Consider the following 22,896-nt stretch of genomic DNA (forward strand, 5'->3'; position numbering starts at 1 on the left):
TTTGTTCCTTTATGTGCTTGATTGCACTGTCTAAAAAAAACATTCATTACAATGTTGAATAGAAATGATGAAAGCAGACATCCTTGCCTTATTCCTGTTCTTAGGGAAAAGCATTCTGCCTTTCACCATTAAGTATAATGTTAACTGTAGGTTTTTTATCAGATTGAAGAAGTTACCTTCTATTCTCAGTTTGTTCTATTGAGACAATGGTATGTAAATTCATTGATTGTCTTTAGTTCACCTTTAGTTTGAAGGATAGTTTTATTGGGTATAATATTCTTGGTTGTTGGCTGTTCCCCCCTTCCCCAACACTTTCAGCACATCATCCCTCTACATTTTGGAATCCATTATTTTTTTAAGGACTCAATATTAGCTATTTACTCTTTAATAGACTTGATTCCATTATTTTTCATAAAAAGTCAGCCATGAATCACATTGTTGTAGTCCTAAATGAGAGGGATCTTTTTACCTTCATTGCTTTCAAGATTTTCTCTTTGTCTTTCAGAAACCTGATTATGATGAGTTAGGTGAGGAACTCTTTGTGATGATTTCGTTTGGGGTTCCTTGAGCTTGTACTTCTAGAATAATGTTTTTATGTGTATTTTTGCTTTTGATAACTGGACATTATAGAAACGTTGGATTTTGATTTTTCACCCTGAGGATTTTTAAGAAATCATTTGTCTGGGCTTCATCATCTGACTATTTCTCTCTTTAATATGCAGTTCTTAATGTATCTGAACATTTTCACTTTGTTATTTTGATTTTTTAGGCCAATTTCTTCCAGTTTATCTCTGTTTCTGCATAGCTTAATATCAGGACAGGGGGTTTTTAGCCTCTGAGTCCAGAAGGCTTCCATCATCTGTCAATTGATCTGAGCAGGGTTGAGGAAGGTATTCAAAGCTCAGGCAGTTCTCAAGATGTGTTTGGCATTTATATTCCTGAGGATTTCTAGTGTCTCCTCTGTTGTGCATACATGTAGTTTTACAGCTTATCTGGTCCTTTTGTAGCATTTTCTGGCTTAGCCTGCCAAATTTCTAGCCTGTTTGTAACTTAGTCCAACTGTGACCACAACTTCAGACTGGTAAACTTAGGTGTCACCCGTTTGATTACTAATGTACTCAGTGTTTTTATTTACTCTACTTCACATTGAGTCTGTCTTCTTTTGAAATAAAGATGTTTGCTTTTCATGGCCAACCCCATCCTTATAAAACTTCTGTGCCAATCCAGCTGAGGAGTAGAGGAAGAGATATGATAATATCCAAGCAAAAAGATCACTGAATCTTGCTTTTCTAACCTAAAGTTGCATCAGTTTTTATGAATAAGTCTGCTCAATTTGTTGTTTACCTTGGTAGATCTCTAGAGCCCTAAATTGTGCTTTTGACCACTTTCCTTAGATTTTTACCTGTTTTCTGGAGAAGAGATTGTCTGACCTCTCACACCACCATAGCAAAAATGGAGCAAGATGTATACTCTAGTGTAAAGGAAGGAACAGAATTTTGTAAATAGGGAGTCCTTTGAAGAAGTGGTGGGAAACAAATAAATAAAAAACACCATATTAACAAGAAAAAGTACTTTTTCATATTATTCAAATAATTTAAGTTGGTATTTCCATGAATCAATTTTCAGTCATAGATTATAGTGTATTTTTATAAAAGAAAAATTCCATGCAATTTGCATCACTATTATGCAAATGTATTCATTTTATCAGGCTCTTAATTTTGTATTAGACAGTGATTTCGTATATATTTACTAAAAATTATATGACAATAGATTTGTTAGTATGCTGAATCTCAGTTTTTTTAAAAGGAGGAATTAGCTATGTGAGGAAAATTGGGCTATTAATAACTGTTTAATGTAAGATTAATTCTGAATCTGTTACAGATATCTCTAAGAGCTGTATGTCTTATATTTTCAAAACTAGACCAAAAATAAACAAAAAGAATCTACCTTATTAAATGAAAAATACGAGGGGAAAGGAATCTGCATGACATACTAAGAAACAGATATGTATTCATAGAACTAAACTTAACAGTATATATGTATCCAAACAGAAGTGAATTCATAGAAATATACATAAACTTTTTTCGACCTGACTGAAAAACCAAAATTACAAAGCCCCAGACACTATTTGAGATTCTGGAAAAGGCAGAGGGTGTCTCCTCAATGAGTATTTCTTAAGAAATCCCCATCCCAGCACCATTTCTCACCTTTTATATTTTTCTAGGTGAAATGCATGATAAGGTAAAGACAATTCAAAAGCATCCCTTAGTAATAGAATATCTGCCTAGTAATAAAAAACACTAGATTGAAACAAATATTTAGATGATATATTTTCCAGAGAAGAGCAGGTTTTTATCATTAGGAATCCTAAATTAGTGTCTGTATAATTAGAAAATCATGTTCCAAAACAACAGAAGGCTAGAATATAGATATATGACTTTTATGTATGCTAGAAAATAATATGGCTTCATTGTACTAGTTTGATCACTATTTATGCTGGTAATAAATGCTTTTCTCTCTCCTAATCTATTTAATTGTCTAAACCAGACATGAAACCTGACTTTTGGTCTGTATTTTGGAGACTAACAGGATTCAGTTGTGATTTTTATTAAAAATAAGAACTACTAATAGGATTCCCTGTCTTTTCTTGTCTTGTAATCTCCTTATTTAAAATCATGATCCTCTCCCCAGCTTTTCCCACTCTCAAAACAAAAGACAAAAATAAAAGAAGGGGGAAATAAAGAGTACAGAAACTACTATGCATATTGAATATCAAATATAAGTGTATCCTTTCTTTATCTAGTTGTCTCATGCAGTGATTCTCAAACAGTTTTTCATAGAACCCCTCATCACAGGCCTCCCCCTGCCTTTGCAACTTCATTGCATGCCGGTCTTTCTCCAATGCATCAAGTTTAGCCACCCTCAGAGACTGTCTCTGTTCCCTTTACCTCAGGATCCTCACAAGTACACTTCCCTTTTCCACAAACTGCTCTCAATCCATCCTCTTTAGTCACACTCTCATCTTTCAGGTCCCAGTTTAAATGGAACCTTTGTCAAAGAACTTTCCTATCTACCCTATAACTTCATTTGTCTTTATGTTCATTTCTGAATATTATTCATCATAACATGTCAATGTCTTTAAATTTGTAGTTAAAAATATCTCTCATTTGTCTTTAAATTCCAAGAAAGGCAGGGCCCAAGTAGTTTACCAAGTTACTACCCATCTACTAGCACAGAGCCTGGGACCACTATCTTGAAAGAATAAATGTATTTCTCCCGATGATTATTTTCCCAAAATCAGATTTTGAAATTAATTTTATTATTATGAGTGCTAAAAAGTGGTTCCAGCTACCTTAACTTTTATAACTCTCTTCTTATGGAAGAGTTGTAACTATTTTACAGAATTTACCAAATTCAGGTTTACATATTTTAGCATGCTGTCAATCCAGAGTTCACTTTGCAAATTGAAATTCACCTCCCAAATGGATACCTTCTTCCCTTTAATTATTATTCAGTTTATCCTCCCTCCCATTTATGAAAATGTTAAATAAGACCAACCAAAATACCTATGTTCCTGAAGTACACTCCTAACCACCTCTTTATTTAATGCGTTGCCATTTACCATTTAATTCCTTTAGCCAATTATGTCCCAAGGAGAATGTTAATATTGAATGCAACTTGAGATAAATTTTAATTAAGATTTCTTGAGACATCATGTTAAGTGATTTACTACAATCAAAATTGATATCTCCTCTACTATGCCCATCGTCTAATTTTCTAATTTTATCCACACGCAAAGGAGAACAAATTCATCTGACTTGAATAGGCTTCCACAAATATACATCATTCATTCTGACTGTTTCTGCAAATAATCCTCTTCTTCCTTTGCCTTTAGAACTGTTTCTGCCATTCTCATACAAGTCCCGGAATTATTTCCATGAAATGCCTTCCCTTCTGGCAACCACATCTGTCTACTCCGAAATATCAAATCTCCAGTTTTAGCTTTAATGGCTGTCTCTCAAATCCCCTTTTATCTTCTCAGTTATTTCTGTTGTTGCTATTTTTGTGCACATTATCACTTTAAACATAGAGCATAATAAAAACAGAAATAGAATATGCACAATTTATTGTTTTCCTAAGGCTGCCATAACACATTACCACAAAGTTAGAGATTTAAAACAGCAGGTATTTAGTTTCTCACAGTTCTGGAGACTAGAGGCTGAATTCAAGGTGTTGGCAGGGCCAGGCTCTCTCCCACGGTACTGTGGACAAATCCTTCCTTGGCTCTTTCCATTGCTGATGGTGACCAGCAAGCCTTGGTGTCCCATGATTTGTAGTTGTGTGAACTCTTGGTGTCCCCTGGTTTCCCCTCTATCTTCACTTGGCTTTCTCCCATAGGTGTCTAAGTCTCGGTATCTCTTCTCCTCTCCTTATAAGGACTCCAGGGATATTGGGTCAAGGGCTTGCCCCACTTCAGTATGATTTCATCTTACCTAGTTAACATCTGCAATGACCCTATTTCCAAACAAGTTCACATTCTGAGGTATAGAGGGTTGGGCCCTCGACAAATCTTTTCTTGAGGACACAGTTCAACCCACAGCACACAATATATCCCCTTAAGTATGTTGGTATGTATAAACTATTTGGTTTACATTTCCGCAAGATATTAAACTTGCACTTTCAAATGGACCATTTATTAATATGGAATCCCTGACATTGAATTCAAGTTTCCAAGTAAATATGCGCATTCACATTTTTTCTCAGAAGGCAGGTCAGAGTTTTTAACCAATTACCAAAGAAGTCTATGACCTAAAGTAGATTAGGAATACTACTTCTAAGAAGTAAACCCCAGACTTTATAAAAACATTTAAAAAGGCAGTATATGAGAAGAAATTTTCACAGGTTAATTAATTACAATTGTGTTTATTGTCTTTAGTCAACAGAAAACTTTTAGCTATATTCCCCTTGTGTAAACTGAGGCCATCTTTATTTTGTCGAACCATCACTTTCTGTGATGGAAAATTATGTGAGTATATGTGAAGTGCATGTTACAAGATTTCCTGCTAAGATCCACTTTTCTTCTTTTTTCCCCTTAAATAATGAATATTTATCAGATATCAAGGGGCCTTATTTAACTTGATAAGTCATTATTAAGTGAATTCTGCTTTATGAAATTAACAATAGCTATTCTTTCTGCAAACACTTCACCCAATAATAGATTTTCAGTATTAGATTCAACTAAGCCCAAACTGATTCTAATCATTGTAATATTAGTCTTTCAGGTATTCTTATAAAGTTTTATTTCAGGGACTCTAAATAGATTCCCTGTCTTCTTAAAAAAAACGTATCTCTTGGACTACTTCAGCCTTGATATTCTACAGTTGGAGATGCATTTGTTTGATTTTGAAAAAGTAGTACTTTAGGTCTTTTCAGTCCTTTATAAATTATTGTGAGCAAGAATCTTGCTTGAAGCCAAGAGTAAGTAGGACAGACGGGAGGACAAGGCAGTACCTGGGAAATAAGAAGGAGAACAGTATGAATAGAAAAAAAAGTGAAAGCAAAAGGAACGATGGGGAATAATAAAAGCAAACGTCACCTGTTTTGTTTTTGCCACATCTCACTCTGTACTTATATGTGTTTGTGTCAAAAAGAGGAGGTGAGAGAGAGAGAGAGAAAAAAGGGATTAGATTTTCTGTCGGGATTTTTCTCTTTTCTCCTTTATTTAATTAAAATAAAGGTGATCTTCAAGATTCAAAGACTTTTTCCTCATTACTCTCAGAAGGACAAATGAATTCTTGAAGCCATTATTGCTTCGGTAGCATAACAGAGCACAGTAGACCCAATTCAATAAAACAAGGCTCTATGTTTTATAAGCTTTCTTTGCACATTTATTGTCTTCCAAAGCAAAGCTCTTGTGTTTGGGGGGAAAATGACATTGTGGAAAACTTGGGCCCCAAAAGGATTTATGTTGTGATTTTTCAATTCCAGCTCACCGCAGTCGATGCCGACGAAGGGTCAAATGGTGAGATCACCTATGAAATCCTGGTTGGGTCTCAGGGAGATTTCATCATCAATAAAACTACGGGGCTTATCACCATCGCTTCAGGGGTGGAACTGACAGTCGGGCGGACCTACGCGCTCACCGTCCAAGCCGCAGACAATGCTCCCCCTGCAGAGAGAAGGTAATTTATATTAGAACCAGTGCAGTCTTTTCATCGCTCCCGTTTAACCCCGTAATTAAATTTAAGAAGCACAGCAAGCATTCTTTCATCCGCTAAACATCTAACTTAGATCAGAAAATCAGAGGGACCATATTCTCAGAAACTACATCTTATTAGGTTCCATTGTGGGAAAAGGACAAGAAAGAGAGTAAACCATGAAATAATGAACCATGATTTAACAGATGCAGCGAAGCATGCAGGTCTCTGCTCTAAGTGAGAAGTGAGAAGTGAGAAATGGCAGAGGAATTTATATTTGTAAGTATCAAACTCAAGTTATTACTGAAAAGCAACTGTCCTGACAGTGAGAGAAGATATCTTTCCTTCAAAAAAGGTCACAGATGTGCCAGGAACGAATAATATCTCAGCGTTTTGAAGCCACTTCTCAGTGTCTAAGTGATGAATCAAATATACATATGGGGTGTGAGTAAAAAGTAATACGACTTCCTATTACTTTAACCACACCTCCTTATTCTCCCATTTGAGAAAGGCCTCTTATAAACTTCTTGTTTATTTCTATATTTTCTTTATGCATTTCAGGAACATGTTCATTAATGCAAACATACCCCCTGCACCTTGCTTTTGTTCCCTTAATAAAATATCTACAGACCCTTTCCATATGAATACTGGACAACTCCCTTCACAACTATATAATATTCCTGCACGCAGATGTAAGACTGTTTTAAGAGGTCCACTTCAGATGGACCTTTAAATGTCTTCCAGTATCTTCCTTTTAGGGGCAATGAAGACATAACTAACATTCCACATGTATCGTTTTGAAGGTTTGCAAATATATCAATACAAAAATTCCCAGGAGTGAGAGTTAAGGGTCTATGCCATGTGTAAGTTTTGTAGATAACTGCCGCATTACCTTCTATGGGGGTTACAACAGCTTACATTGGCAAAGGTAAAGTCTGAGAAAGACTAATTCTACAGTCTCTCCAAACCTGTGTCATATCAAACATTTGGATTTTTGCAATTTAGGTAAAAGGTAATATCCTTTTTATCCATTTGATTATGAGTGAGTTTGGGCATATTTCTTATTTTAAAAGCCAATTCTGTTGCTTTTGCTGTGTACTATCTGCTTGTATTTTTTGGCTATTTTTTATGTTGATTTGTCAAGCCCAGGTAACAATAATTCTGTTTTCTATTAGTGCTTTCATGGATTCATATTGCACTTGGGAGTTATCCTAGTGTACAGTAGGAGGTATCAATCCTACTACAGTTTTTGAGACATCTATCCAGTTGTCCTATACATTATAATAAATAGTCCCTTTTTTTCCTCACTAATTTGAGATGTTGTATTTATTATGTCATACATCTTCTTATAGATTTGGATCTTATAGATTTGGTTCTGGACTTCCTATTTTATTCCGTTAGTTCATCTATCTTTGCATAAACTCATATCATATGATTTTAATTGTTGAAGTTTTATACTTTTTAATTATTTGCTAATGTTAATTTACTTCAATCCTATTTTTCTTAAAAACTTTCCCTGTATATGATTTCTTCTTTCTGTTAATTTTTCTGTTTGACTTTTAAAGAAGTTAAGTCAGTGTTTTGTTGTTGTTTAAACACTTTGTTTTTATTAGGAATACATTGAGTTTGTGAATTATTTAAGGTTAAGTTAAATGTGTTTAAATGTCTCTTCATTTGCTGGTGCTTTCTTTAGTATCCTTAAGAAGTTTTTTTTAAGTACTTTATGTAAGTCATGTACTTTTCTTTGAGGGATTGTTTCTATATCTTATGCTGTCATTGTAAATTGGAGTCAGTTTCTTCCTTATATCTTCTAACTGGTTGGTGTTTGTATGTATGAAACCAAGTAATTTATTTCCATTAATTTTGAACTCATTTTGGCATTTAATCATCTTATATTTACATATTTTCCAGTTGATTCTCCTAGACAATCCAGGAATATATTTTGTCACAGAAATAATTCCTTCTCCTTTTCCCCGTTTTCTTCCTTTCAGCTCCTATTTTCTGGTTCTTCTAAAAAAATGTTACATAAAGATAATGGTCATGCTTTTCTTTCTTCTGACTAGATTAGGAGTGCCTCACAGTGGTTTCCCCACTGGATTGCAGTTTGGTTTTTAAAAAAGACGTTTTATCAGGTTAAAAATGTATTCATCTATTGCTATTTTATTATCTTTTTAAAATAAGAGTGAGTGGTGGTTTACTGGGGTCAAGTAAATCTACATCTCTATGAAGACAGAAATGATCCTTTTTCTTAAACTAATAGCATGATAATTGATTTTAATATATTTCCTAAAATAAATATGTTTTTTGCATTCCTGGTATAAATGCTACCAAGCCATGCTGTTTTACTCTGGAAATAAACTTCAGGATTATATTTATTGGTATTTTAATTAGTAAAATGACCTGGGCTTTTGTAGATTGAGAATTTCTTATCAAGATTTTGTATCATTGTTATGAAAACTTATTAAAAAACAAACAAAAGACACAAAGAAAGGTGAGAAATAACAAATGAGACAGCCTCAATGAATGAACTTCAGATGTCTCAAAAAACATCTATAAATAAAAACCAACAGCAAAAAGTATTGTTCAGTTAAGTGGATTAATTTCTAGCTAATCTAGCTACTAAAACCCAACAACAAAAAGGAAAATACAATTAAGTGAATTAGTCTTTAGCTAACCTAGTCAAGGAAAAAAGAAGAGATTGAAAATTGACCTCACAAGAAATTCTAAGAGGAAAATAACACAGAAACAGAATAAATTAATTGCGATACAATATAGCTTTAAATATACAAAAATTTGAAAACCTGAATGAAATGGATGATAAATGAATAATGGATAATTTTCCAAGGACATATTATTTATCACAATTAATTGTCCACTAGGAAATCTTAAGAGACCAAACTACAGGAGGAACAGAGAAAGTTCTCAAAGAGTTACTACCCAAAATTGTACCGGGCCAGACACTTGAACAGAACTGTAAAAGAAATAATAACAATAAATAAATAAATAAATAAAAATACTAGTCCTGTCAAAATTCTTGTTCAAAATCCAATATGTGATTTAAGGCAACACTAATCTTGCAGTCACTCTGGCCACGCAGTCTCTTTTTTTAATGCAATTTTATTGAGATATATTCCCATACCATATAATCATCCAAAGTGTCCAATCAGTGCTTCTCAGTATCATCATATAGTTGTGCATTCATTACCACAATTTTTGAACATTTTCATTGTTCCATAAAAATAAAAACTAGAATAAAAATTAAAAAGAACACCCAAAACTTCCCATACCCCTTATTCCCAGTATTGTTTGTTACTTTTTGTCTTTATTTTCTTACTCACCTTTCCGTACCCTGGATAAAGGGAGTGTCAGTACCAGGTTTTCACAATCACCTGGTCACACCATGCAAGCTATATAATTATACAACCATCTTCAAGAATCAAGGCTACTGAATTACACTTCAACAGGTCAAACATGCAAGGTTATATTCAATGCCTTTCTTTCTCTCACATTTCAAAATATAGCTTTGAGCAGTTCCTGTAAGAGCTACCCTCAAAATATATGCAGAAAGCAGTAATTCCTGCCACTTCCATTATTAACACCCCAGACCAGGAATAACAGTGCCTTTTGGTTTTTGCATTTAAGCTTTTGTTAAAGTCTTTTAAAATTCAATTTATCTTATAATATATTTTAAATCAAAATAGCACTTGTACTAAATAGATATGATCTACCCTGTATATGCTTGCATATTATGATTGATAGAGTTTTTTTTTTCCTGGGCAGGCACTGGAAATCAAACCCGGTTCTCCAGCATGGCAGGTGATAACCCTGTCTGCTGAGCCACCATGACCCACCCAAATGATACGATTTTAAAAGTTCATTGATTATTTAATGAATGAAAAGTTATTATACACTTCTTGCTTAGTTCCTATTTCCAAATCATATCAATGATTTTCCTAGAATAATTGCTGCCAGTAAAAGTTAGAAAAAAAATAGGGTTTTACTTGAGCAAAATTGCATTCCAAAATTGCACTCCAGAAACAAAGTGCCATCTTCAAATTTTAATTTGATAGAAATTTTTTTTTTAATGACACCAAACACTTAGTTGACCTAGCCTCACTGTTTTCTGTATAGATATAGTTTGAGTAATAAGTAACTTGCAATGTTTGGTCAAACCTCAAGTGGTATCTACAGAGAATAAAAATCAAATATCTCCATTCTACCTACCTGGATAATGTCATTGTCACTGAGTATAAAAACATTTGCAATCTTCTGGTAGCAAATTCTTCCTTAAAATTGAATTTATCTACAGTTCTAAGGCTTTACTTTCAGAAGTTCATTTGTAAGAAAGATGTCACTTGAACATATGGACATAAGAGTGTAGATTGTGATAACTATATGCTTTACTCATCGAACCAGACAGCAGCATTGGTATGTAAACTTAATTAGATAATAATGAAAACAACACCTGCAACATTCAGAATTTGGACATTTTCCCATATTATTCTTTTCAGATTGGCAATCTCACTTTATACATTTATATAATCCTGACTTTCAAAAGAAGGCCTTTATGAATTGACTATTTATGTATTTATTATTCTCAATTAAGCAAGCCAGCTAAAGATTCAGAGACTGAGAGAAGGGATATTTATTTACTCATTTATTTTTAGTCTTTGATAAACATGAGATAAAAACTAAACGATTAGGAAATTTGGGGATATAATTTACTCAAGTGGTGTAAGATGTCCTTATACAGTTTCAGTTCAATTAAATTGAGTAAATATTGAATCATAACATGAAAAAAAGTACTACTATTAGGTATTTATGAAAACATAGAGAATAAAAGACAGTCTCTGTCCCCTAATAACTTATAAAATTATGATAAAACATTTTTCTATCCTGAATAGATATTCTTCTAAAGAGTTTTACATGAAATATTTGATATTAATTAAGAAATGATGGGGATATTTTAATTAATTCATTTTAGTAAAAATGTATTGAGTACCCATTAATCATAGCTTCGCAGGAGGCACTGGAGGTATAAGACAAGTAGGATGAAATCTCTGTCCTCATGTCATTCATATGTGGGTACAGGCAAACCTAGACATGCAATAAGAGAGAAATACATGATCTGAGGGCTTGCATGCGATGGTGGTGGGAATCTGACTTCCCTGAGAGGACCAGATGATACTCAAGAATTTGACAGTTTGATGGCTTGTGTACGCAGTGAGGCATATTATTGCCTGGCCTCATTTTTATAAATGATGTGAGCATGTTCCTCTCAGCATGTCTCTAGAGTCACCTCTTAATCATACATCAGCTGTAGAGTGCTAATATTAAGCAGGTTTTTTTGAGGCAATTTGTTAAGGTCCTGGTGATAGTTGTTATTATTATTATTTTTTTTACTTAGGAATTTTTCTTTTTTAGGTATTGTCACTGCTGGCCAAACCAGTCACGGCAAAGCAATTGTCCATGCCGCTGTGTAGATCTTTAATTAATTAGATTATGTTAGGAATAAGAACTTTGATTGGCAGGAATTGCACACTAGGGTTAATATAATTGATTATATTAGATACAATCAATTATATTAGATATATATATTGATATATATCAATCAATATAATTGATTATATTATAATAGATATATTATAAGGGTTAATTTTGCCCTTTTTTGGTGGAGGCATTAAAAACTGGCCAAGTAGGGCTATGGTAGATCTAATGATAGTACCTCCTTCCCGGGAATAGCAAGGTTTATCACTTTGACTGGCAGAGGCAGTTCTACCAGGTTCCTATTTAGGACCCACAAAGGGAGCTAAAGATCTTATCTTATCACAGGCAAAGATGAAAACATCAATTCCTATCCTGGGGACAGTAAGAACAAAAAGGCCGCTACATAGGGTAGCTGTTCAATTAGAACTGCTACAATCCTCACAACTCCCAGGAAGGTGTGCGCAGACTTGTCCTTTGATGGGGGGAGGAGGAGTTGGTGGGCCCCTGTAGCGTGACCCCTGGGCCTGATAAACCAGGCTCTGCAACTGGAATGTGAGAATCTCCCTGTTTTGTCAATAGCTCCACCCAGTCCACAGCCTCAGATAGTTTGAGCCCTGCCCAGAAGGCTGAGCAAGGCTGTCATTTGCAGGTAGAGGGCTCTCTTTAAGAAACCTTTCCACTACTGGGTGTCAAAGGGTGGGTGGGGGAGGGGAGGTGTCCCCAGGATTGGGATAAACTCCATATTCTCTTTTGCTCTGAATACTCAAAGAAATGTCATGCCCATTGTATCATCAGTCTTTTAAATACAGTGACGCCTCATTAATTGTTTGCTAGTGGGCATCTACCTTGGCAGTAACACCTACTATGCTACTGCACGGGTGGGTGTGTCTCTTCCTTTTTTTTTTTTTTTTTAATCAATAGGAGGGACTCAATCTTTCATGAAAACAACCCTTTGCTTCATTGTTTTCCCCTATGGGGATGAGAGTGGGGACTTGGACCCTATGTTAAAGACTCTCAGGAACTAATCTACACCTCTTTCCCTTGTCCCTTGAACAAAATCTTTATCAGGGCATCCATCAAAATGATATGCCCACTATGCCTTTCCTATTTTATGTAGGAGGTCCCTTATTCCTCTACATTATCAGCCGTTTTTACCCCAGGTATGGGCACCTCTCTCCCTTTTTATATCTAGTAGGACCCTGCTGGCTATGAATAAATTGGGCACAGAGGCTGGGAGGGGCCAGGAGTTAATCAGGTTATTTGAGTTCTTTGGCAATGCCTGCTAATTGTCTCATCTCCTGGGGAACAGAGTTACTGATACTTTGGAACCTGTGTTAAATACCCTTAGCTAACAGCCAGCTGCCTTTTCTCTCTCCTGCTGAAGAAAATCATTAACGATGGTGTGAACGTTAGTCTGGAGGAATTTCTAGGCTGGAGCCTCTATAATCCATAGGCTTGGGGGACGAAAAGTGACAACGGCAACGTAAGGATGTCAGGCACCTGTGCCCCTTCGGCCAGTGGGATGCCGTGTTATCCCTGTCAGGAGGATTTCCCCTCCCCATGTGCTCTGACAGGAGAAATGTTCCCTAAACCTAGGTGTTAGAATTCCCAGGACCCTCAAACCACCCCTCTCCCACTCTCATGATGCAGCTAGCTCTTAACATAGGTCTCCACACTGCGTTGCAGACTGCTTTCCTGCCATATCTCTTTAACTCAGCATCTGCCCTCAGGCCCTGCATACATGTGATAAAGCCCCGTCTCTGTACCTGCCAACACTCTGCAGAATCCAACCTGGGTCTCCAGCATGGTAGGTGAGAACTCTGCCACTGAGCCGCCATTGCAGGGCCCACAGCCTTTAAATTTTAAACCCCACCAGTGAAGGACTTACAACTTCCCACTTGACCCCCCACTTCTACCCCAACTATCAAACCCCCCCCCAATTTCCCATGCCTGCCAAAACCCTCAGGCCCTCCACTGTAAAGGATCTTCCCTTATCCTCTCCAGATAGGCTGAAGTCTGACTTCAGACCCCCACCATGCTGGGGCCTGAGTAAATTCCTTCACCTGTGGTCAGTTTGCCTCCAAGCCTTCTGTGAACCTAACCGTAGGGACAATATACTACCTTTGGACAAGGTCTGGCAGACAGAGCCCAGACAAGAGGATCATCTGAGGCCCACATCACCACACAATGCCATCATCCTCCAGTGGCCAGGTGATTTGGCAGGCATAGCCAATGGCAGGCACCCCAAGTCCTTACCCCCTGGATGGTCTAACACCCACAGACTGGTGAACGACTCTTCGCGTCTTTTATGTGGGCCTCTATATCATACGATACGTCAGTGAAACTGTACAGGTCTCACACAGTCCTGTGCTCCTTTTGGGGGGAGTGTCAGGGACCCATTGTCCCCCCTCTTGTCCTACTGAGGCAGGTGGCTGAATTCAACAGCCTCCAGGGAGCCATCTTGCCTCTCTACAGATCCCTGAGCCTATGATGAATCCACAGTATGGGGTGGGTAACCTAGGCAACACCCGATGTGCTCTGACAGGAGAAATAGACCCTAAACCTAGGTGTTAGACTTCCCAGGACCCTCAAACCACCCCTCTCCCACTCTCATGATGTAGCTAGCCCTTCACATGGGTCTCCACGCTGCAGGTGCAGATTGCACTCCTGCCGTAACTGCGATAACCCTACAGACACAAGGGGTGGCAGCACAAAGCAATTCCAAGGGACACTAGCAGACAATGGGGCCTTCCCTAACAGTGCTAGCCACTTTGGACAGCAGGTTCTAAGCAAAACCAGCATCAAGGCATTTTGACCTGGCCATCACCCAGTCACCTTGTCCATCATACCAATAGTTTTGCATCTTATGTAAAATTTCTTTGCGTGTAGACACAGATAGCTAGCTGGCCAAGAATGCTTGAATGGACAGCCTGGTTAGATCAAAGGCCCTGGAAAGGGGGAGAATGAGGGTATTGGGGGGTCCCCTTGGGCTTACCTCGTGTAACTCCTGCAAGGGTTGGCGTAGGAGAGGTAGGGGAGAAGCACATTGGGTCAGAGGCACTTGCCGTTATAGTGACCCAGAGAAGATGGGGAGGGCTTTCCCATGGATGCTTGGGATTGGAGATTCAGATTATACATCAGGAATGGCAGAAGTTACAAAGAGCAGTTGGAGAAACTGAGGGCAGCTTCTTATCATTCAAACCATATGGACATATATGGATACATACGCCTTGCTAGTAAATTATGTGGCATGAATGGGGAAGGGGCTCATCTGAGAAGAGAAAGAAGAGAAAAAAATAGCAGGAGGGCATTCAGAACAGCTAAGGGTGACTCTTATCTAAGCTGTGGGGAGGTCTAGGACCTGCTTGTTGCTATTACACCCAGGGCAAGACTAATGGGGGGTGGTTGCTCAAAGGGAAGCTTATAACGAAGCAGACAGGATGATTAGGCACCAAACAGAACCTTTTTTATGCCATTACAGGGCTGCTCAAGAAAATGAATCATCTGTTTTCCCTGGGGTATGTGCAGATGAGAAAAACCTGCAGAGAAAAGTTCAAGATTGAAATCAGCCTAAAAAGTCTGCAGGTTCACCATTTGGATAGGAACAGGTGTCGGATTTCCAAGTAGGAGGATTAACAAGAGCAAACACATGAAGACATAAAAGAGGACAGTGTGTTGAAGAAACTACAGATAACTTCGCACATCTGATCCTATCCCTACATGTTTAAAATCTATCAATCAACCCCCATTGTTGTCGAGATAAAGTTTAAATTAATAGGCTTAGCCTGTGGTTCCCTGTAAGAGCTGGCTTTCCCCACCATTCTAGCCTTAATCCCTCCCACTACCTCACACTGCCTCCTTCCACGCCATAGGAAACGTATACGTCCATATTCACCGCTCTGTGAATTTGCACAAGCTATTTCCTATACCTTCAGTATTACTGACTACTATTGTCATATCAGAAAAAATTGGCTTTTCTTCTTGAATTAAACTGTTTCCCAGATGAAAACATTTTAAGTGTGTTTTCCCAACCTATTCTGTGCTCATATTTCATTTTGTTCCTACAATAAATGCTAAGGCTGAAACTTCATTCTTGGTGTAAATAATTAATAAATTAATTGCCCTTTTATAATTCTGGGTCCAAGACATGAGGTAATTTTTATTTCTTCTAAGATAATATCCTTCATTACAAGCTGAGAATGTTTTATACCCCCACACAGAAAAATATACATTCAGTAAGTGAATTGTTTTTAATTTACTTCTCACATCTGTTCTTCTTGGATGTGTACAGAAAGGGCAGGCAGATTTTTTAATCTAGAAGGCTTAGTTTTTAGGTTGTCTCCTACTGCTAACTGATTTTGTAACCTAGAGTCGGTCACTTAATATATCTGATTTTTTAATTCCCTTTTGTAAAATGAGAAGGTTAAATTAGATGGCTTCTAGGGTTTTTAAAATCTTAAAATCATCTGAGAAAATACAGTACCTCTCTTATTCTACTTTGACCTTCATTGCCGAATGAGAGAGAAAAGCTTTATGATTTTCATTTTTGGAATTGGAGATTTATCTACATTATGCTGACTATATTATAAAAATAGAATTTGTATTATATAGATGCTCAGTTTTATGCATTTTGGACTAGCTATAAAAATCTAAATACAAAATGCTCACATAAAAAAGTTATTTATCTAGTGACTGCTATGTTTTATTATGTGCTTAACTGATGCTGTTGCATTACTACTATTTATTAGAGCACTAATGCTATTATTTTATTGTTCGTACTATTGGTATTCAATTTTAGAAAAGCTAACTCTGACACTATGCTGACCCCTGGATAAAATGTAGATAGCATTTTAAAAGGCAGTTGCCCTTAAGAAGGTTGCTGGTTATTTAAAAACATTCTAGTAAGTGCCAGGATGTTGAGAATGAAAAATGTCCAGATCTTGAAACATGATCTTCCTCATGTAAGTCTGGGATCTCAGTCCAAGGGGAAAAGGCCGCATAGTTTGAAATTTTAGCATCCAAATTACTGCGGGACAGAGAAGAGGAAGGAAAGGAGAAAAAGCAGGTGAAGAGGGCCATGCTGCACTACAGCTTTTGTCTGTCCTCTGTATTGGATCTAGATTTCTGTCTGTTTTAGCATTCTAAAATTTCATTCTCTGTGGCAAATAAATTTCTCGCATGAGTTAGGGGTTCTTGTAGGATTGGGCTGTATAGGTAGAAACCATTTTTGTTTTAACCCTCTAAAATGGGAAAACAATCAAAGGAGAAGACTCGGGAAATGCAGAAATTATAATATTGTTTAATATCAACTAGAGCTTACTGAGCCACAAGACACTGATATTCTTATAAGAATTTTATAAACTATTGCAGAACCAATAAGCTGAAGTTGTAAAAAATATCAGAACCAGGAAGGGCCTAATTGGTTGGACAAAACCTTTGAATTTGGAGAACATTTCAAAAAAACGTTCTTAAGTAAGGGAGACTTTGGCCTCCAAAGATTATTGAGAAGAACTTTTGGGCAGTATGCATAGGATTCTTCTCGGCTGTGAATTTAAAAAGCAGGTGATTTGACAGTTTATACTCTCCACTGGACATTTTGGAGCAGTGCTTTTCAAATGCTAGTATGTTATGTATAAGAAAAACCTTGCAAATATATGAAAAACATAGAGTCCTGGTCCCATCCCAAGAGATTCAGATTCTGTATGTCCAAATGCTAAATCTGCCACACTCCACTCTGGAATGGGAAGGAGTCTCAAACCTGTAGATTTTAGAGCCTAGAAAAGTGAAAAGATGCAAATGAAATATCTAAAATATTAAAGGATATAAATAAGTAAGTGCAAGTTTATTTACTCCACTCCATAGACTAAAAAAGAAGCCATATTTTGATCAAGTATCAATATTAATTTGTATGTATGTGTATATATATGTGTGTATGTTGTATATACTCTTATGATAATGCTTTCAAGATAGATATTATTATTCTTATTCAGCAGATGATAATAATGAAATGGACAGAAGTACTTTGCCGGAGATCACACAATGGCAGCATCAAGATTTTAAACCAGGAATGTCTAATTCCAAATCCTGTGCTCAACATCACTCAGCAAACAATATCACTAATATGGTGAAGGATAAAGTTATAGGCGTTATTATGCATGGAGAATGCATGGGCAGGAAAAGGGACAGATTTATAAAATGCTTGAATGGCTTGATGAATAACAGATGCTAAAAGAAGCCAGGATCTCCCAGAGTAATATCAGAGAGGATGAATAACTTGGATCTGCTCTTGAGGCCAGCTCATCAGTTAGGAGGATGATAGGTCTATGTCAAAATGGCAATTCTTTTGTTCCTACAACATGGAAAGTGGGACTTTTTGCAACGCACATAAAATTTCGTAACTTCCTGTTATTTTTCTTACCACCATGATTTTCTTTTACATCCAGGCATGATAAGATTATTTAATACCTTTAAGTTGATAAGCAACATTTCACAATCCATTTAATGCATTTTAAACATTCTTAAAATCTCAATTGTACCATGTATATATACTTTAAAAAGAAAAGAAATGCAATCACAATGTGATTAATTGTGTTGGAAAATTTTAATAACAAAGTGATAAAGTCAGAGACAATAATGAATGCAAAGATTTTAAGTGATTATAAGAATCTAAGAAATTTTGATTTAAAATAAGACTATTTTATTTTGGCGTACATTGTGGTAAGATTAGGAAAGCAATTATTTAAAGCCACTACAGCTTTGTGCAGATGCTCAATATTCTATGAGTATATTGTACTCTACTGAGGATGTGTTCAGATACAATTTAGAGTCAGACATATTATAAGATGATAAGCTGCAAAACCAATTTGCAGTGCTGGCAATCTGTATTTCTTACAAAGGCTTTTCCAAAAGTAGAATGTTTTAGAACAGCAATCTCAGAAAAAATGTTGTTTTTGATTACCATCATTTTAATTAAAGATACTTAATACAAAAGTGTTTTGCTAATTTAAGAAAATCCTAGCCCCCAAATAGAAATCATAAAAAAGAAAATTGGTTTGAATAAAAGCATCGTGATTTTATTAAAAACAATGTGAAAGTATACAACTCAGGCAATAGTGTTCTGTTCATATAAAAGTGTTAGGCATATAAAAATACTCAAGATAGAAGACTAACTTTGTGAATTTTCAGGTTTCATGACTTTATTTTAACTAGTGTTTCTTCTTTAAAAACTTTGAATAGTTTGCTTCTTCAGCTTTCCTTGTGTAAAGTACCCTCAGAGCTCAGCGATATACAAAAGATTGATTATGTCAACGTTAAAGCTCTATCTTTACAAAAATAGTCTTTTTTTCATTCAAAATCATTCTCTATCAATGTACAACTTTAAATTCTACCTTCTAGTTTTCATATTATTCTTTTTAAAGAAGCTTTGAAAAATATAGTTAGTTTTGTTTGCAACTACTTTACACAAAACAGTCAAAAAAAAAGCACAAGGTTTATTTTATGTTCCTGACTTCTGACTTGCATTGACATTAAGCTGTTGCTGTCAGCAACACAATTAATAAAAAACAGCCCATACTTTGTTTTGTGTGTTATTTTAATCAATACTCTGTCTATTGGTTTAATAAACAGAGGTACCCAAGCACAGCTCATACTACCAGATGTTTAAAGAATGTTTTTTTTTTTTGCTTTAGAAAAGCATAAAAAAATAAAGTCAGGAGTTAAGGCAAGTTGGTTTATTAGCATTATTTGTGCAGCTATTCCTTTTTAATTCACGCTATTAATCTATGTAGGAAAAATAAGTACTGGAGGCAATTCCTTTCCTTTCACTAAGACAGTTTCATAAAGAACATTATTTTTGGTGGTACTTTTATTTTCCCATCCTTTCACTCTGAATTATTTTATTTCCTGTAAAAAATTTGAAATTTCCTCTCTTGTAAACTCGGCAACTGAATAATGAATGCAGTCTGTTGTTAAATGTGATGTAGATTTTCACACTCTCGTTCATTTCTCTTCCTCTGCAGGCACTCCATCTGCACCGTATACATTGAAGTGCTTCCTCCAAACAATCAAAGCCCTCCCCGTTTCCCACAGCTGATGTATAGCCTTGAAATCAGTGAAGCCATGAGGATTGGTGCTGTTTTATTAAATCTACAGGTGTGTTCCTTGGTGTATATGTGTGTTTATGTACATGTATGTGTGTGTGTGTGTGTGTGTGTGTGTGTCTAGACAGAGAGAACAATTTTGATGACTATGGGATTTATATTTGTGCATGAGGGAAAATACTTGCATGCCTGCATATACTCTAGTGAATGAAAATTCCATCTGGAGAGGTAAGCAAAGGCAAAGTGGATAGAGGATTTCCACAGCTAATCTATTTTATTGATTGCCACAATTGAAGGACTAATGTTAGGCTAGCAGGGATTAGCTGCAATCATTACAGGAAAGGATGAAGGGTTTGGAAACATGCACTTGAATATTTTGTACTTAGAATCCAAAAAGTCTACAGCTGACTATTATTTTCTTTCTTGGGTTCTTTTGCCCCAACAGGATATATTTTTGCAGCATTGTAAATGGAGGAAATAAGCTTAAACTCAAAGGCTCAAAAGCATTCTTTCTGTGACCATGGACAAATCTTCTCATTGTTGTGCCTAGGTTTGTTCTTTTAGATGGGGGAAGGGGTATAGTTTTAGCTGATATTTCCCTTTGCAGCTCAAGATTCATGGGCATAAGAGTTGATTATAAGATGATGGCTAGGTTTTAACTGTTCCTGAACAAAGCATTTTGACCAGGTAAGGCTGTTTCTGACTGAATTATACAGCTTCTTCAAATTGTGCTATATATGGTGTCAATAACTGTCACTTGTGCAAATTATAAGAACAACTACATGACATAGTATTTTACCTATGTATGCATAGGGAGACAGTGTGTTTATTTTCTGGCTTCTTAGGGTATGGTAGGAATGGCTGATTTGAGAATTGAAGATTAGGAAAGATTTGAATGTGACTAAGCCAGACAAATCCTGGTATGATTCCTGCATCATATAGGGTGACACACAGCACATTTGCATCTCACCTAAATCCTATTTGAATACTGAAACCCTCTCACTCAGATCCTAATGATATAAAAATGAAGCTTTCACAGAATATTTGTACTGGGACAGGTGTGAAAACAATCAAGCATATTACCCTCATCTTCCAGCTGTGGAAAGTGATCCACATAGACAGTAATGGATACCCAAGATCAGTTGATTCTCTTCCAGAACAAAGCTCCTTACATTATATTCCACTGAATTACCATAACTGCCAAAAATCTGTTTGGCATTTTCAGTGCTTCTGCCCTAGTATCTATGTTGGTGCTTTTCTCTAGGTAGAGACCAAATGAGATCTTGGTTTTGTTGTTTATTTAATATTAAAAGATGTGAGAAATAAAATTTTAGAGGTAAAGTTATTGGTATCAAGGAAATGTTGGAGACTTTAATGGACAAATAAAAAGGAAAGAAAAAAAACACTCCAATATCTTCAGGAGGGAGAAGAAAGTCAGTGAAGTTGTTATAATGACAAAGGATGGAAAACCAAATTTTAAGACATACATTTATTTGATAATCTTTACTTGCATGAGGATTTGTTTATTAAAACAGAAAGAAAAGAAGAGAAAGAAAAAGAAATCTTACATAGGTTAGATTTAGATTGATAATTATAAATGTTTTACATTTAAATATATCTTAGGGATGTGCCTTTATATAATTTATCCTCTAGGAGATAAAGCTGGGAGGTGACTTAGGTTTCATTTCAGTAAATCCTGGAAAGATCTAGGAACCACATAATAAAAGAATATTTGTACCTATGAGTTAAAGATGAAAAGGAGTTGGCCTTTTTCATATCTCAAATTTCTCTGGCTCAAAGACTGAGGAAATACTTGAAATGACGTTTCTACTCAACCTTTGTGCTTCTGGTATAAGGGTGAAATAAGGGTGCCAATTGCAATGTCAGTCTCTATTAGGAAGTCTGGAATGACAACATGAAGGCATTTGTCACAGGCCACCAACCATCTACTTTTGTTCATGATCAACTGAGATTGAATTTGAACTAGTGACCTAAGAGTTGAAAAGCTCCCGTCAAATTACTCTCCCCCAAATACTTCTAATAAGAGGATGTATTAGAGGTACTTCAAGCTGCCTGCTGCCACTCCATCCTCATCCTTTTCACACATATAGCACTATCCAATAGTCACTCACTGCTCAATTTAGAAAGACAGGATTTGCGGGGGAAATACATGTACAAATACAACAGCAGACTGGATTCAGTATAATCCGTTTTGACTGAGGTCAAATTGGTTTCTTTATAGACCACAATTCTTGTTTCTCCCTTTCCTCTTCTTTTAAATATGTCCCTTTCATTCTATCTAAAATTGTTTGGGAGGCTGTGATTTTCCTCTGTGTGTTGATGCTATTTTGCTTGGCTGCTGTATTGATGGTGTTAAGTGGAGGAAAATGTTAACCAAAGCACTGCTTTTTTAAAGCTTCTTGTGCTGATCATTATAAGTTCTGGGTAGAATTTTTCCACCAGAGTTGGTGAGACCTTGCAACATATATAATCATATATTTCTGGTCTGCCAGTGATATGTTGAAGCCAGATCTTACCACAATCACAAGAGGCAATTGTACATATCTCTTCCCAACTCTGTGTTCATTGACATCACACTGGTAGCTTGAAATCAGTGGGTATGTTTATGCCAAGGAATTAGCGGACACTACAAATAAGTACCCTTCCTCCCATTCCAGAGCTGGTTGTTAAACATTTTACCAGCATGCCCAATGGGTAAAGACTTAATTTACGCAAATATTAAATTGCTAAAGTGTGTCAACCTCAATAGCTTCCTCCTTCTTGTCCTTCCGAGATTTTGATCAATTTTCCTCACACTAAAAATGAGCCAATGTTACCAAGTGGGGCTATGTGTCATATTCAAATACAGCAAGTATTAATTTTCTTGCATCTTTACAAGAGCATTATTCCTTCCACATTACTCTTATACAAGGTTCTCATTCCCTCTGACTGTTTGACCATCTCTCCATCATTAGCATAATTCTCCTTTCTCATGAATAAAGGGATGATAATTAATACTAATGTGGCACTTAATATTGAGGGAGGTACTGTTTAAGTTTTTTACTTATTGTATCAGTAAGGATATCCAGACTAGACATATGCACTCAAAATTT

At 36.1% G+C, this 22,896-nt stretch overlaps 1 protein-coding gene across 1 annotated transcript in view; it reads left to right on the forward strand.

The window, feature by feature from the left end:
* PCDH15 (protocadherin related 15) overlaps window positions 1–22,896 on the forward strand; it is a 1,748,268-nt gene that overhangs the window by 1,413,383 nt on the left and 311,989 nt on the right. Inside the window, exons 16-17 of the mRNA XM_077125289.1 lie at window positions 5,989–6,182; window positions 19,703–19,835. Coding sequence (XP_076981404.1) covers window positions 5,989–6,182; window positions 19,703–19,835 — 327 coding nt within the window. The remainder of the gene's footprint in view (window positions 1–5,988; window positions 6,183–19,702; window positions 19,836–22,896) is intronic.

The sequence above is a fragment of the Tamandua tetradactyla genome, chromosome 13 (assembly GCF_023851605.1).
Source record: "Tamandua tetradactyla isolate mTamTet1 chromosome 13, mTamTet1.pri, whole genome shotgun sequence".
Lineage (NCBI taxonomy): Eukaryota > Metazoa > Chordata > Mammalia > Pilosa > Myrmecophagidae > Tamandua > Tamandua tetradactyla.